This window comes from Quercus suber, unplaced genomic scaffold, assembly GCF_002906115.3.
Source record: "Quercus suber isolate HL8 unplaced genomic scaffold, Cork oak 2.0 scaffold_73, whole genome shotgun sequence".
NCBI lineage: Eukaryota > Viridiplantae > Streptophyta > Magnoliopsida > Fagales > Fagaceae > Quercus > Quercus suber.
In genome coordinates, this window is record NW_027069538.1 from 178,784 (window position 1) to 193,865 (window position 15,082).

The following is a 15,082-nucleotide window of genomic DNA, read 5'->3' on the forward strand; positions in this document are numbered from 1 at the left end:
TGTTGCTTTACACTTGATATCAAGACTGCAGGGAAAGAAATGAATAATTTGTTACTTAGCTATGATGGTTTTCTTGGCCTGATGGTATCTAGTGCTTGTCATGGATTGTCATTCAATCTTTCATGTTTTCTACTTTATTATATTTAAAATTTCACATTTTCAAGGTTATATTTTAAACGGACTTAAGTGTTAATTTGGCCTTTTGAAGTTCAATCTCTGCTATTGGTCCAACAAAAAAGAAACAAGGGAAAAAAAAAAATGTTCAGCCTCAGAACTATTAGACATTCAGAACAAGTGAACAACAATTTCTAATTTTAAAAATATCGCTAGTTCTTTGATAATTGCTCTTTATTATCAAGTTAAGACGGTAATGAGTTTTGTTGTATAGATAGGATTCAAACTTAGGTCCTTTATTTGATGATAGGAGATTTTACCAGTTGAACTGAGTAGAATACAATTGCAAAACAACATTATAGAAAGAATGATCCCACAAAAAAAAAAAAAAAAAATGATGTTTTTGGTATATATGTCAGATAGAAGAGATGGGAAATACAAATATCCAACTCAAAGTTCTTGTTTTATACATTAGAATACATAAAGAGCAAAATATCCGTAATCACAGACATATTACATTTTGCATTACTTTGGCGTATTAGGCTCAATATTCAGGATGGAATGCTCCCCATGAACATCCTTTTGGACACCTTAGCAACAATGAGAGCAACCATTGTTGCTGAGGGAATAAATATCACATCAGGAACGGCCTTGATCATTTTTAGCTGTGTTACATTCTCTCCAGCCCTTTTAGCTGCCATTGCTGCCGGAGGTGTTACTATTCCAGTCATCATCATGGAGTAATCTCCTTTGTTAAGATTGACTTTGTTCTTCATAAACTCAATGAACACTAACCTCTTTTGTGCCGCGTCTGATTCCTCTCTCCATTTTTCATAAGTGTCCTGCATTTGGTAACATATAGGAGTTAGGAAGAAATGAGAGAATCATATAAATGTGCAAGCAATTTAGACAGACCTCTACTTCCTTGGTTGATGGTACATCAAAGTTTTTTCCAGGCATTGCTGAGTTGAGAGTGCTGCATAAAATTTTATTTAGAACTAATAGTTAGACAATTATTTAGGGGAATTAACTTGGGGCTGATGCTATCAATTAGATTCTTAAAAATTTTCTTTACTTAAAAATGATATCAAACAGTTTTATAGAAGTGATCACGTAATGACTTGGAAAGGTGGCAAAGGTATGGTGAGAATCTTGGAAGACATCTATAAGGTAGATTTTTCTGATAGATATAATAAGATTGAACTCATGATATTCGTTTCGTGTTAATTTACTATTTATTGTAAGGTCAAAATATCAATGGGTTTTTCTTTTTGGTGTGTATGCAGGGTTTAATATCAGATCACTTATTCAACAATAACAAACTTTATTAGTTAGTTAACAAGAACCCAAAAAGAGAACGAGTTGATCTTGAACATTTTCATCTCTAATATTCTTTTTCCCTTGTTATTATTATTTTGAAAATGATAATTAAGATATATTATATGATCTTATATACTTACTTGAAGACATCGAGCATAGCACTGTGGAACTCATCAAAGTCGTTGATTTTTTTCTTCTGGAACTCGTTGTAGAGCGATCCCACAAAGAGATTCAACACCTGCGCTGATGGTAATCCTATGATGCAAAATACAATATAAAGCTCAGAAACGTTATGGTGTCTTATGGAATTATTAACTTTCAGCCAAAAATAAAATAAATTGAAAATATTAACTTTCTCCTAAGATGCAACTAGGACTTTAGATGAATAATGGGGACGAGTTTTATGATAACAATAGTAGTAATGTGATGATGATGATAACAAAGATGATTAATGGTAATGCATTATGACTATTAATAACCATGTTTGGTATTACATATAAGATGTTTGGGTGGCATTGAAAAAATGACTTAAGCTGCATTTCTCACAATGCTTTATGCAGTTGATCACTTCCATATTTGGTCATGTCTTGTAATATGATTGTCACATAATTGGTTTAAGGAGGTTTTTCTAAATCAATTAGAAGAAAAACTTTGTTTAAATATAAATGTTACTATTTTCATCCCCTAATAAATCATTTATAAATCTCTAAAAAAAAATTTATGAAGCACACATAAACATAATAATAATAATAATAATAATAATCCTCATAAAATACTTGAAATTAAGTGACGGATGTGGGTGTGAGATGGTTTCAAACACACATGACCTGCCTAAAAGCATTTACAAAGGGATTATTACTTTTTCATTAAAATGTGTCATCTTACAAATATTCATCTATTGTTGAACGAAAGTAGTATAAATATGTTGTGAATAATGACATATACTACCCTTTGGCACCATAAAGGTGTTCATTGTTGCCATGCTTTTGTGTGTGTGTATATAGATAAAGTTATTGTTGTCATGCTACTTGGCCAAATCAAATGGAGAGAGAGAGTTTGTCTCCTTGCTTGATACTAACACAATTTAGTCGACAAATTTTAACTTATTACATTTGATCCCTAAGGTTTGGATTAAAATGAAATCATTAGGATTTCATCCAAAATACCCTCAACAACTTTATTTTAATCCAAACTTTAATGGACCAAAATGTATAATTGAAAAGGCTTGAAGGACTAAATTAGATTGGTTCAAATCATAAGGAGAAGTTGTTTGCCCACAAAATGTGAAATTTATTAATTTGGACGAAATTCTAACAACTTTATTTTTAATCCAAGTTTTAAGGATCAAATGTAACAATTGAAAGTTTATGGGGGGGAATCAGTTGTAATGGGACCAAGCCACAAATAGGTATGATGAAAGACAATAAACAAATATCTAAAGGGGTTCAGCCGTTTAAGTGATAGCCCAATGGTGACATCTTTTGTAATATCTTATATTTGTGGTTTGAACCCCACCTCTCCCATAATCTACCTATCAAAAAATTTAAAATCTATAAAGAGAAAAAAAAAAAAAAAAAAAAAAAAAAAAAGAAGACATTAAACATGAATCATATATAAAACAAAGGAAAAAAAAAATAGTAATTGCAAAAGAAGTGATTGAAGAAAGCACATGAAATGAGAAGCGAAGAGACAAACCTTTTCCCACGAGACTCATAACCAGACCCATTTTGGTAGAAGGATAGAAATATAATCAGGTCCAACAATAAGGTGCGTATATATATTAAGAGAGAAAGAGAGAGTTATAAAAAAAGAGATAGGAATGACTTGCAGTGTGCTTGCATAGACTAAGCAAGGTATCAAGGATTTGATGATATGTTTTCCTTAAGAAAATCAGATTCTTGGCTTGGAACTACCCTGTTGTTTTAGAACCATTACGTGGGGTTGGATTCCATTTATTTCACGTCATATTTCAAATATATTTTCGTGAGTTACTGTATTTCATATTTGATTGAAAAATTGTATTTACAAAAATGTATTAAAAATACTGTATTTTTTGCTACAGAAACTGCATGTCGTTTTCTATAATACCTCATGGTTCATTTCACTTCTGGAAATAGTAAGGCTTTAATTACAGCTATTCATTTTAAATTATGAAAGTATTTGTAATGAGCAACTAATCTTCAAAAATTATCAATTCCAACATTTTAATTCAAGATTAATTTGTAATATCCATCACACTATCCTCATGGTCCATTCCATCTCTCTAATTTCATGAAAAGAATACCATGGGTTCTCTTCCAAAATTTTAACTCAAACTTCTCAAAACCTCTGATTGTATGGCTAATGAATGGTGAACAACTAGATAATATAACAGGAATAAAAAATTTCTTTGCGCATCCCGGAAGGAAAAAACAATAACAAACTTTGTTCCAAAATTTTAGGGTCAGATATGGATCCTCAATATAGGATCAAAAGGAAAAAGAAGAGAAAAAGAAAAGGAAAATTAAATAAAAAGAAAGTTCTATACAACTCTTAATATCAAGAGATAATAATTCATTTGTCTGAGACACTTGTGCTATGGCCCTTAAATAAAATCATAGGCATGGCATCTTCATCCTCTGTTGCTTTTTGATCTATGTACAGATATTTCTGAAAATTTTCTTGAAGAAACCAAGATTCATGGAATTTTATGTGACGGAAACTTGTATTAGCTTGTGCTTTGCCCAAGCCTACCTCAGAATCAATTCAACCCTCCCCCTGTAATTTTAATAATTTGTCCTTTCATGTGCTTCTTCAACTGATCCAGTGTTAAATTTATAGCCTCCAAATGTGGATTCAGCCTCTCTCCAGCTAGAAACTCCCTGACTCTACCATCAACCTCAATAATGCTACATGCTACCTCTTTATTTGCTCCATTCTTTCTCATCAACCCCTTAATTTCCTCTACATCTCTCCACCTTTCCTCTGTTGCATACAAATTTCTTAACATGACATAGTTTCCATCATTGTGTGGCTCCATTTTGACTGCCTTGTTTAGTACTCGCTCAGCCCTCACAGTATCCTTAGAGCATCCACATGCAAATAGAAAAGAACTCAAGATTGTCCCATTAGCCTTGTAAGGCATTCTCTCAATCAACTGCTCAGCTTCCTCCAAGCATCCAGCCCTTCCCAGAAGATCTACCATACAACCATAATGCTCAATCTTTGGGATAAGCCTAAATTCCTCCATCGCTTTAAACCATTTCTTCCCTTCCTCCACCAGACCACTATGGTTACAAGCAGACAAAACACCAAGCATGGTTATGTCATTTGGTTTATATCTTTCATGTTGCATCTTTGAGAATATATCCAATGCTTCCTTGGCACAGCCATTGACTGCAAATCCATATATCAGAGCATTCCATGAAGCTGTTTCTTTTTCAGGCATCTCGTCAAAAAGTCTTCTGGCTTTGGTAACTTCGCCACATTTCGCATACACATCAACAAGCGCAGTGCATACATTAGTTGCTCTATCAAGCTTCTTCCTCCGGATAAACCGGTGAACCCAGCCACCTAAATCCAGAGCACCCAGATCAGCAATAGCCGGAAGAATGCATACGATTGTTACTTCATCCGGTTCCAATGATGTGGTTGATTGCATTTCCTGAAATAATCTCAATGCTTCATATGGTTGTTTGTTTTGGCAATATCCACCCATCATTGCATTCCATGAAAATAGGTTCTTCTCTGGCATGGTGTCAAAAAGCAACCTAGCAGATTCAACATCACCACTGTGGCAATATCCATAAATCATAGTAGTCCAAGACACCACATTCCTATCCGGCATCTCATCAAACAAACTTCGAGCTGAGCCCATATCTCCCAATTTGACATAACCATCAATCATTGCATTAAACGCTGCTGAGTCCTTATAAGGCATCCTATCAAAAAGCAACCTTGCATTACTCATATCACCAGACCTCACGTATCCACAAATAAGAGCAGTCCACGACACTTCACTTCTTTGCGACATTTCATCAAACAGCATTCTTGCATAACCCATCTTTCCAAACTTTGCATACATATCAACCAGTGCAGTTGATACGTGCAAATCTAAGCAAAACCCAATTTTCACAACATGGCCATGTACCTCTTGGCCTTCCAAAATTGCCAAACTCAAACCACAAGACTTGCCCAACGTCGTGAACGTGTAGCTATCGGGAACAAAACCCGTGTTTCTCCTAAGATCTCTATAAAGAGTGAATGAATCAACGAACTGGCGCATACCCACATGGCATTTGATCATGGAGTTACAAAGGAACGTGTCGTCTCTGTGGGGACGATTATCGAACACACGACGAGCATGGTGGATGCCAGCAAGGGACGCGCAGGTTGTGATGAATTTTGTAAGGAGATTAACATTGGTTTCAAGCGCGTTTCTGAGCATAAAAGCGTGGATTTGGAGGACAGAAGCTAAGGTGTTTCTTTGTTGGAGGAGGTATAAGCATTTTCTTTCTATAGAGTTCCAAAGGAATAGCTGCTCTAGCTCTCTCATTGATAGATGTCAAGATTTTCTGTCACTCTCGTTGCTAAATTGTATTATTTTTGGCGCTATTGTTAGTTATGTCTTTTTTATTTATTTATAATTTTTTAATATAATTTTTAAACTAGCTGCAAATCACGATTGCATGGGAATACTGATTATTTTTTAACAAAATATAAAATACAATTTATATTCTAATATATTCAAAAACTCATATATTGGGATTGGGACGGCGTGTTTGACGGTGATGGTGATGGTGGTGGTGGTGATAGTTATGTGTTTGATGGTGATGGCTTAACTTTCCTCATAGATGGCATTAAACTGATGAAATAAAAAATCATCAGTTAAGTCATTCGATTAATTTTGAGCTTTTGACGGGTTTTGAAGATCTGCAAGAATAAAAAAGTTATTCAAAGAGTCTCAGTAGGGGAGTCTTTAATGCTTGAATCAGTATCAACTCATATATTTTGCATATAAATTATATTTTGTAGTCTTCTTTATATATACCTTAGTAAGTGAGTCCGATTGTCCATTTTATAGTTGATTTGGGTAGCTATTGTACATAATTGGAGGTAATTATTACCCATGTGTAACGGTTATCATACTGATGAGAGTTTAAGGTCGATGAGTAATGGTTGTGGCTTTTAATGTGATGAATGTGCTTGAACAATTGTTTTTTTTGATGGCTTACTAACAACAAGAGGTCATCCATTAATGAATGGCCTTAATGATTTTTCTGGACTCATCAGGATGCAACCATTCTCTTCTATATTCATCCTTTTTTGGATCACATGTTTAGCTAGGATTGTCTGCACGCTAAGTAGTTTAAAAGTCTTTCTTGACTCTTGACTTTTCACAATTTTGTCTGCCACAAAATGTATTTGACAAAATAGTCTGTCTGTTTGATTGCCCGAAGAGGCCAACATGGTGTTGTTTCTCTTCTATTTCCTTCCTTTTTTTGGATAACATGTTTAGTTGGGATTATCTGCAGCCACGCTATCTTCCAAAGAAAAATTTGAATGTCTTTCCTGAATCCTGACTTCTCACAATTTCCGCCCTCCTTTGCTTTCAATTAATTGGACCAACGTAGTGTTCTGTTCTATTTCCAAGAAGGTGTGCGTTTCAAAGAAGGTGTGAGTTTATAGGATACATTAACCCATCCATAATCTTCCAACAGATTGTCACAAAGCATCATATCAACAAACAACAAATCAAACACGGAAGACATGTTGCTATACTCATCCCTCTCTTCTCTTCTTCTCTTCCTCCTCCTTGCAGTAGCTTTCAAGTTCTTGCTTCAAACAAGAACAAAACACAAAAACCTCCCACCAAGCCCACCTTCTCTACCAATTCTAGGCCATCTCCATCTCATTAAGAAACCCCTCCACCGTACTTTCCACCACTTTTCACAAAAATATGGTAACATCTTCTCTCTGCAATTTGGGTCTTAACTCGTGATCATTGTATCATCCCCATCTGCAGTTGAAGAATGCTTCACCAAAAACGACATCGTTTTAGCCAACCATCCTCGTTTATTATCGTGCAAGCACTTAGGCTACAACCACACCACCATGACAGCAGCTTCTTATGGAGACCATTGGCGCAACCTTCGCCGCATCAGTGCCTTAGAAATCTTCTCAACAAATCGTCTCAACATGTTTCTAGGCATCCGGAGAGATGAAGTGAAGCACTTGCTACGCAAACTGTCACGCAACTCGTGCCAAGGTTTTGCTAAGGTAGAGTTGAAATCTATGCTCTTGGAGCTGACATTTAACATCATAATGAGAATGGTGGCAGGGAAGAGATACTATGGGGAGGACGTGAAAGACGAGGAAGAAGCAAGGCAATTCAAGGGGATAATGAAAGAGATAGTAGAGGGAGGAGGAGCCTCAAATGCACAAGAGCTTGTGCCCTTGTTGCGGTGGATTGATCATGGGCGTTTGGAGAAAAGATTGAAGAAATTGGCCAACAAGACAGATGCATTCTTGCAGGGTCTTATTGATGAGAAGAGGAGTAAGGAAGAGAAGGGGAACACTATGATTGATCATCTACTTTCTTTGCAAACTTCACAGCCCGAATACTACACGGATCAAATTATCAAAGGGCTTATGCTGGTATGTATAGGTCATTTCTTCTTTGTTCAAACATTTTTTTTTAAAGAGAGTTTTAACGTATAATGTCAGCTTTTAATAATAACTATTTATCATCAGACCAAAATATCAATTAGTTTTCAGTGTGTAGGCGGGAATTGAATTCCAAATCTCTTATTCAACCATTAAAGATTTTACCAGTTGAGCTAACTAGAGTCCATTATTTGAATTAGACGCTAATTAAAACGTTGAAAACATCAATACTCAAGATTTTTTAAAGAACATGAGAATATATTGGATTGATCAATTATAAGGGAAATTCTGTAATCAAATAATCAAATCTGATCCAGTTGTTTATTTGACAAGTTAGTATAAAATATGTAGAACACGAATTTGAAGTCAACCGCAAGTCAACCTCGTAGTCTTCATTTCTAAGCAAGAAGTTGTTTATATAACTATATTCTTCTCACTATCTCTATATTTTTTTAAGAACAAAATTCTCTTGCAAGGTAGAGACTTGAGACTCTAATTTCATATATAACAGTATAGAGAATTATAATTTGTTTAAAATTTCAAATTTTGTGGTACTCATTAATCTTTAATCATATCATATTAATTATTTTATTTTTTTATTGTTCTTTTTCCCAAATATAAATTTGATTTTTACCATCTAGAGGTAAGCTAAAGTTGGGGTAATTCTTTTGTCTAGTGCTCTTCCATACTCACCAGATGAAACGCTAGGCTAATACATGTCTTATCCCTACCTCTAAAGCTATCATAAAGGGCAAGATTTAGGTAAAATATTTAGGTGCTATTGCTTAAGTTCCAATTTTAAGATTCTGCCATGTAGATTTTTTCTAATGAGATGAAATGCATTTTTTGGTTTAGTAGCCACATGACAAAATCTCAAGAAGAGAACCTAAGAAACAATACTTAAAATACTATACCTAAGTTTTATCCTATCATAAAACTACGTGTGCTATCTAGCATGACTATCTATTGCATTGGAGCCCACTTGGTTGTGTCGATAGTGACGTAGAAATTTGGAATGAACCAAAACAATATCTCAACCTTTTGACTCAGTGATATTTTATTAGAAGCCTTTGTCAGAATACCAATAATCAATTCGCAAAAATAAATATTATCTATAAATCCATTTTTACTTTAAAATTCTTGGCGTGATTTTAAGAATCGCTAAAATAAATATAAGCTATCAATCCATTTTTTACTTTTAAATTCTTATCGTGATTTTAAGAACTTATTGAATGTATAATAAGCAGGTCTTGTTAATTGCGGGGACTGACACATCAGCAGTGACGTTAGAGTGGGCAATGTCCAATTTGCTCAATCATTCTGAGGTGTTGAAGAAGGCTAGAGTTGAGTTGGATAATCAAATTGGACAAGAAAAATTACTCAACGAACTGGATGTCTCTAAATTGCACTATCTACAGAATATAATCTCTGAGACTCTTAGATTGCATCCTGCAGTCCCATTGCTTTTACCCCACATGTCCTCTGAAGATTGTACAATTGGAGGATATAACGTTCCGCGTGAGACAAATGTTATTGGTTAATGTATGGGCCATACATAGGGACCCTAATATATGGCATGATGCAACTAGTTTTAAGCCTGAGAGGTTTGAAAATGGAGAGAGCTAGTGACGAGAACAAGTTAATGCCATTTGGACTAGGAAGGAGGGCTTGTCCCGGGGCAAGCCTTGCCCAACGTACAATGGGCTTGACATTGGGGTCATTAATTCAGTGCTTTGAGTGGGAAAGGATTAGTGAGGAAGAAGTTGACATGGTTGAAGGAAATGGGCTCACCATGCCCAAGGCTGTGGCATTGGAGGCCATGTGCAAAGCACGCCCAATTATAACTAAGGTTCTTTCTATGTCTGAGGATGAGTTTTGAGCAATGTTCTTGAGGTTTGCAATAATAGCTTAGCTATTTTTGCAGAGATTAATTTAATATTAGTTACTTAGAAAATGCTATTGTAATAAGTACATTGCTAGTATTTATATTGTATTATTGTATTTGTACCTTTCTAACTTTTTTTTTTTTTTTTTTTTTTTTTTTATTTTATTTTTTTTTATTTTTTTTATTTAATTTTATTTAAATTTTTTTTTTTAATTTTTATGTTCTGGGTTCTTCTCTGGTGTGTGGCAAAGTTATAAGGGTTATAAATCGAGTCTTAGAGACTCGATTTCCATGTGGTCGTCACGTGGAAAAAAATGCCACATAAAACATGATCAGACTATGGAAATCGAGTCTTTGAGACTCGATTTATAGGCCAAAATTGAGTCTTATATACTCGAAATGCTAGTAAATAATATAGTTTGAGAACCAGACCTACTAACTGTATAGTTGGAAAATTATGTTTAGTTACCCATTTTGGCCAGAGTTTGAGAAAGTGAGTTTGAGAGAGAAGGTTTTGTCTTCAGAGAGCACGGTTTGGAGAATAAAAGAATAAAGGAAAAAAAAAAAATTTTATTTTAAACCGGATGGAGGATAAAAAATTAAATTTTTTTTTTTAGCTCTCACCTATAGTGCACAACTATATGTAGGTGTGCACTATAGTAATGAAGATAAAAATTTTACCTTTAACTCTATTATTGCAATCCTCTTTTTTATATGTAATGATACTAAAAATAGTTTTTTTTTTAGTTTTTTAGCATCACTATTACTAGTGCTCTTAGACTTGTGTAAATTTTGATGGGAAAAATCAAATCTTTAAAGACTTGGCTTTATCTTGACTTGAGTCCTGACTTTTTGTTCTTATATATTTATTTTTTGAGAAATAACTTTTTTGTTTAGAAGTCACTTTAGTATAGATGAAAAAATCATAATACAAATAAAATAAAATATGCAACATATATTAAACATAAACATAAAGATTAACCTCATATTCAAATATATTAAAAAGATAAATAGGAATTTAACAAAATAAAATTATTTTACCTTGTAAAATAATTGCTTAATCTTTCATTGAACATTTGAACTTTTCTTCATCTCTCTCTCTCTCTCTCTTTTGTTTTTTTTTTCCTTGAAGTGGGTTTGATAATAGTAAAGTAAAACTGAGTGGGAAATAAAAAAAGATACAGAGAGAAACATGTTAAAAGGGAATTTTTGTCAAATAATTATATAAAATAAAATAAAAACCAACCTTTACACTTGAAATAAATATCATTTGAAAAGTTAACTTTAACATTTTCCTATACTAGTGGGGCCCAGCAGTTGGCTCATTAACAGGATGTTGCTTGTCTCTTGTTATGAATTTAATAAAATAAAAGTAGTGTACCTTGTAAAATAATTGTTTAATCTTTTATTGAACATTTGAACTTTTCTCTCTCTCTTTTTTTTTTTTTTTTTTTGGGAACTGGGTTTGATAATGGTAAAGTGAAAGAAAGTGAGTTTAATATTAGTATAGACATAGGAGAAGAAGAGAAAAATATTGATAATGTAAAATTGGGTGAGAAATAAAAAGTGAAATTGAGAGAAATGTGTTAAAAAGACATTTTTGTTATATAATTATCAAAGCAACCAAACTTCACGCTGAAATAAATACTACTAAAAGGTAAACTGTTACCATTTTCCCATGCAAGTGAGTCCAAGTAGCTAGCTCATTAACAGGTGTTGTCTAGCTCTTGTTATGAATTTAATAAAATAAAATTATTGTAACTTGTAAAATAATTGTTTAATATTTTCATTGACCATTTGAAGTTTTCTTTATCTCTTCTTTTCTTTGAAGTGGGTTTGATAATGTCATAATGGTAAGGTGAAAGAAAATGAATTTGGTATTTGTAAAGTGAAAGGAGATAAAGTGTAAAATATTGATAAAGCAAAATTGAGTGAGAAATAAAAAAATGAAATAGAGGAAAACTTATTAAAATGGCATTTTTATCATATAATTATCAAAGAAACTAAGGGTATATTTGGCAATTGTTTTTTCCACTTATTTTCTGTGGGGGATAAGGGGGTCAGGCCCAAGTTAATGGGCCGAATACCCACGAGAGGACTGTTTCACATCCGAAGAGAAGGATGCGGAGAATGCAAGGCCCAGAGTGGAGTGGAATCCTCTTGGTAAAGGATCACCGCTGTCCGAGGAGGATATCTCCAGTCCGAGGAGGACATCTCCTGTCCGAGGAGGACATCTCCTGTCCGAGGAAGATGTTTTAGTCTGATATGATATCAGAGACTAATTGAGTAGGGGAAAAGCCTGATTGACTGTCCGAGGACTTCACCTGATCAAGATAAGCTCAAAGCATATTCAGGAACGATAAGGATGAGGAAATATCTGAGGGAAAGGCTGCTGCCACCGTATTCAATGCATTGCAACAACTTTTCTGGCCGCATTTATGTGGAGAAGACCTCTGAACAGTGCCTCCTAACCTACCGCCACTCACACAGAGATGAAAAGAAGCTGCCTGACGTGACAGGTACTTGAGCAAGTTCATGGATGGGGAGCACGTGAACGATGGAGATGAGGGTGAGAGTGACTATATAATAGAGGGGGAGGGTAGGAAAGAAGAAAAAAAAGGAAAAAAAAATGTATTCAAACTGATCAATGAACAGTTGAAAGAGTGATAATCCTTTGTTATTAATCCCTTGCTAATTATAGTTCTTTGACCCATACTCTACAAATTAATTGTCTTTGGGTTTACGTAAAGAATTTGAACCCTACAATTAGCGCCGTCTGTGGGAAGAGCTTGAGAGTAAGGGAAGAGTAGCAGCGGTTGGTCATGGCTGGTCAAGGGCAACGACCGGCAGAATCTGGGGCCTCCCAACATATTGACCATTTTCTTAACCTGAAGCGTAGGCAGGACCGTGAAGGTAGTGTGCATACTACACACACTGAGCGAACCCAGCCTCGAAGTGGAAGTCGCGTTCCCCATGCAGAGAAAAACAGCATGCTAATAGAGATCGAAAGGTTGAAGAGGGAGTTACGCCATGAGAAGAGGAAACACACTGTAACACACCCTGATGACGACTTGGACGACGACCAGGATATTACCTATGAGCAGAACTCTCAAACTCCAATCAGTGAGACTTTCTCGTATGAAGCTGAGCGCCCTTGTGAGAAGCGATCTCGAGGACCATCATATGGAGGGGTGGGCAATGATGCCATGAGTAAGGCCCTGAGTCAGATTTCCAGGTCACCCTTCACCCGTAGGATCGAAGGAGCGAAGATGCCTCGGCGTTTCAACCAGCCAACCTTTACTATCTATAACGGCAAAACTGACCCTGTGGAACACGTTAGCCATTTTAACCAAAGAATGGCTGTCTATGCCAGGGATGAAGCTCTGATGTGCAAGGTATTCCCCTCCAGTTTGGGTCTTGTAGCCATGAGATGGTTTGATAACCTGAGAGCCGATTCCATCGATTCTTACCAAGAACTTACTCAAGCTTTTGGTTCGCGATTCGTCACCTGCCGAAGGGTGCCCAGGCCCTTGTCCTCTCTTCTGTCCTTAAGCATGCGTGAAGGCGAGACACTGAAGGCGTACTCGGATAGGTACTGGGAGATGTTTAACGAGATGGAGGGCAACTTCGACGCCATGGCCTTGGAGACGTTCAAGTTGGGTCTCCCCACTGATCATGGTTTAAGAACGTCCTTGTCGGGCAAGCCAGTTGTTAGAATGCGCCAGCTCATGGATCGCATTGAGAAGTATAAGAGGGTTGAAGAGGATAGGTAGCAGGAGAAGGGTAAGGATAAGGCTACCACCCAGGACAGGAAGGACTTTAGGTCGGATCGCTACAATAATAATAAGCCGAGGAGAGATTTCGCTGGACACTCAGGTTCAGCAAATACCCAAACAGTTAACACCGTGTTCAAGGAGCCCGTTCATCAAGTCCTGGATAAGGTAAAGAATGAACCATTCTTCAGATGGCCGAACAAAATGGTGGGGAATTCGGACAAACGCAATCGTAATGTCTATTGTCAGTACCACCAAGACCACGGGCATACGACCGAAGACTGCAGAAGTTTATGGGACCATCTGGACCAACTGGTCGGCGAAGGCAGATTGAAGCATCTTTTACATCGCTCCAGCGGAAGAGGAGGGCAGCCAATGTCGGATGCTGAGAAAGGGGATTCTGCAAAACCCCCTTTGGGTGTTATCAATGTTATTTTTGCAGCACTAGGAAGGACAGGATACCGGCCATCGAAAGTTATGTCCGTGGCTCGGTTGCCGGTGGGAGATGCTGATATGAGTCCGAAGAGCCCTGGGCATGCTGTGCCCCTCGTTCTAGGCTTTTCGGACGAGGATAAAGCTGGGACCATTCAACCTCATGAGGACGCCTTGGTGGTTACCCTCAGGATTGGGGGGTATGATGTGAAGAGAGTGATGGTAGATCAGGGCAGCGCGGTAGAGATCATGTATCCTGATCTTTTCAGGGGATTGAATCTCGTACCCAGTGACTTGACTCCATATTGCTCCTCTTTATTTAGCTTTGAAGGAAGAATGGTTATGCCGAAGGGGCAAATACGACTGCCAGTGCAAACGGGCTCGGAAATCGTTGAGGTGAATTTCGTCGTGGTGGATGTTTACTCCCCTTATACGGCAATTATAGCCAGGCCCTGGTTACACACGCTAGGGGCTGTCTCTTCCACTCTGCACCAAAAGGTCAAGTATCCTTCCGAGGGGCGTGTTTGCGAGATCCATGGAGATCAGTCCTCGGCTAGGCAATGTCTGGTGGCGGCCATACGACACGGGTCCGAGGATGAACTTTCAGAAATGGCGGTTAACGACCTATAGCAGTTAAAGGGGCGGTTGTCGCCTGCCGGCGGGCAGGATGAAAGTGTAAAATGTGAGGACTTAACGCGGGTCTTGGTTGGGGCTGATCCTGAAAGATATTTTCAAGTTGGATCCCAGATACCTCAGCCAGAAAAAGAAGAGCTAGTGGAGTTCCTTAAAAGGAATATTGACGTATTTGCGTGGAGTACTTACGAAGCCCCGGGGGTAGATCCGGAGTTCATTTGTCATCATTTGAGGGTTAACCCTCTGAGTATACCAAAGAAGCAACCTCCTCGGAGGCCAT

At 36.7% G+C, this 15,082-nt stretch overlaps 4 protein-coding genes across 4 annotated transcripts; 2 read left to right on the forward strand and 2 right to left on the reverse strand.

Annotated features, from left to right (window-relative positions):
• Nucleotides 1-493: 493 nt before the first annotated feature.
• LOC112011631 (uncharacterized) lies at nucleotides 494-3,253 on the reverse strand. Its single transcript, XM_024043995.2, has 4 exons — nucleotides 3,130-3,253; nucleotides 1,575-1,689; nucleotides 1,030-1,090; nucleotides 494-956 (listed from the first exon to the last, which is right to left on the reverse strand). The coding sequence occupies exons 1-4, from the start codon at nucleotides 3,158-3,160 to the stop codon at nucleotides 666-668; spliced, it is 498 nt and encodes a 165-aa protein (XP_023899763.1). The 5' UTR covers nucleotides 3,161-3,253; the 3' UTR covers nucleotides 494-665.
• A 586-nt stretch (nucleotides 3,254-3,839) lies between these two features.
• Nucleotides 3,840-6,247, reverse strand: LOC112011653 (pentatricopeptide repeat-containing protein At2g44880). Its single transcript, XM_024044017.2, has one exon. The coding sequence runs from the start codon at nucleotides 5,966-5,968 to the stop codon at nucleotides 4,175-4,177; it is 1,794 nt and encodes a 597-aa protein (XP_023899785.2). The 5' UTR covers nucleotides 5,969-6,247; the 3' UTR covers nucleotides 3,840-4,174.
• Nucleotides 6,248-7,115: 868 nt separating this feature from the next.
• Nucleotides 7,116-10,150, forward strand: LOC136067459 (cytochrome P450 81E8-like). Its single transcript, XM_065773360.1, is given in 4 exon segments — nucleotides 7,116-8,070; nucleotides 9,327-9,605; nucleotides 9,607-9,687; nucleotides 9,689-10,150. Coding segments are annotated over 4 exon segments (1,173 nt in total). The 5' UTR covers nucleotides 7,116-7,527; the 3' UTR covers nucleotides 9,959-10,150.
• Nucleotides 10,151-13,941: 3,791 nt separating this feature from the next.
• Nucleotides 13,942-14,799, forward strand: LOC136067448 (uncharacterized). Its single transcript, XM_065773346.1, has one exon. The coding sequence runs from the start codon at nucleotides 13,942-13,944 to the stop codon at nucleotides 14,797-14,799; it is 858 nt and encodes a 285-aa protein (XP_065629418.1).
• Nucleotides 14,800-15,082: the final 283 nt, after the last annotated feature.

Excerpts from the sequence above, each read along its gene's own strand:
- LOC112011631 (XM_024043995.2), bottom strand. The coding sequence starts at position 3,160 with ATGGGTCTGGTTATGAGTCTCGTGGGAAAAG. Across the intron at positions 1,091-1,574 it reads GCTATGCTCGATGTCTTCAA|CACTCTCAACTCAGCAATGC; the intron begins GTAAGTATATAA and ends AATTTTATGCAG. Across the intron at positions 957-1,029 it reads CATCAACCAAGGAAGTAGAG|GACACTTATGAAAAATGGAG; the intron begins GTCTGTCTAAAT and ends TACCAAATGCAG.
- LOC112011653 (XM_024044017.2), bottom strand. The coding sequence starts at position 5,968 with ATGAGAGAGCTAGAGCAGCTATTCCTTTGGAACTCTATAGAAAGAAAA.
- LOC136067448 (XM_065773346.1), top strand. The coding sequence starts at position 13,942 with ATGGTGGGGAATTCGGACAAACGCAATCGTAATGTCTATTGTCAGTAC.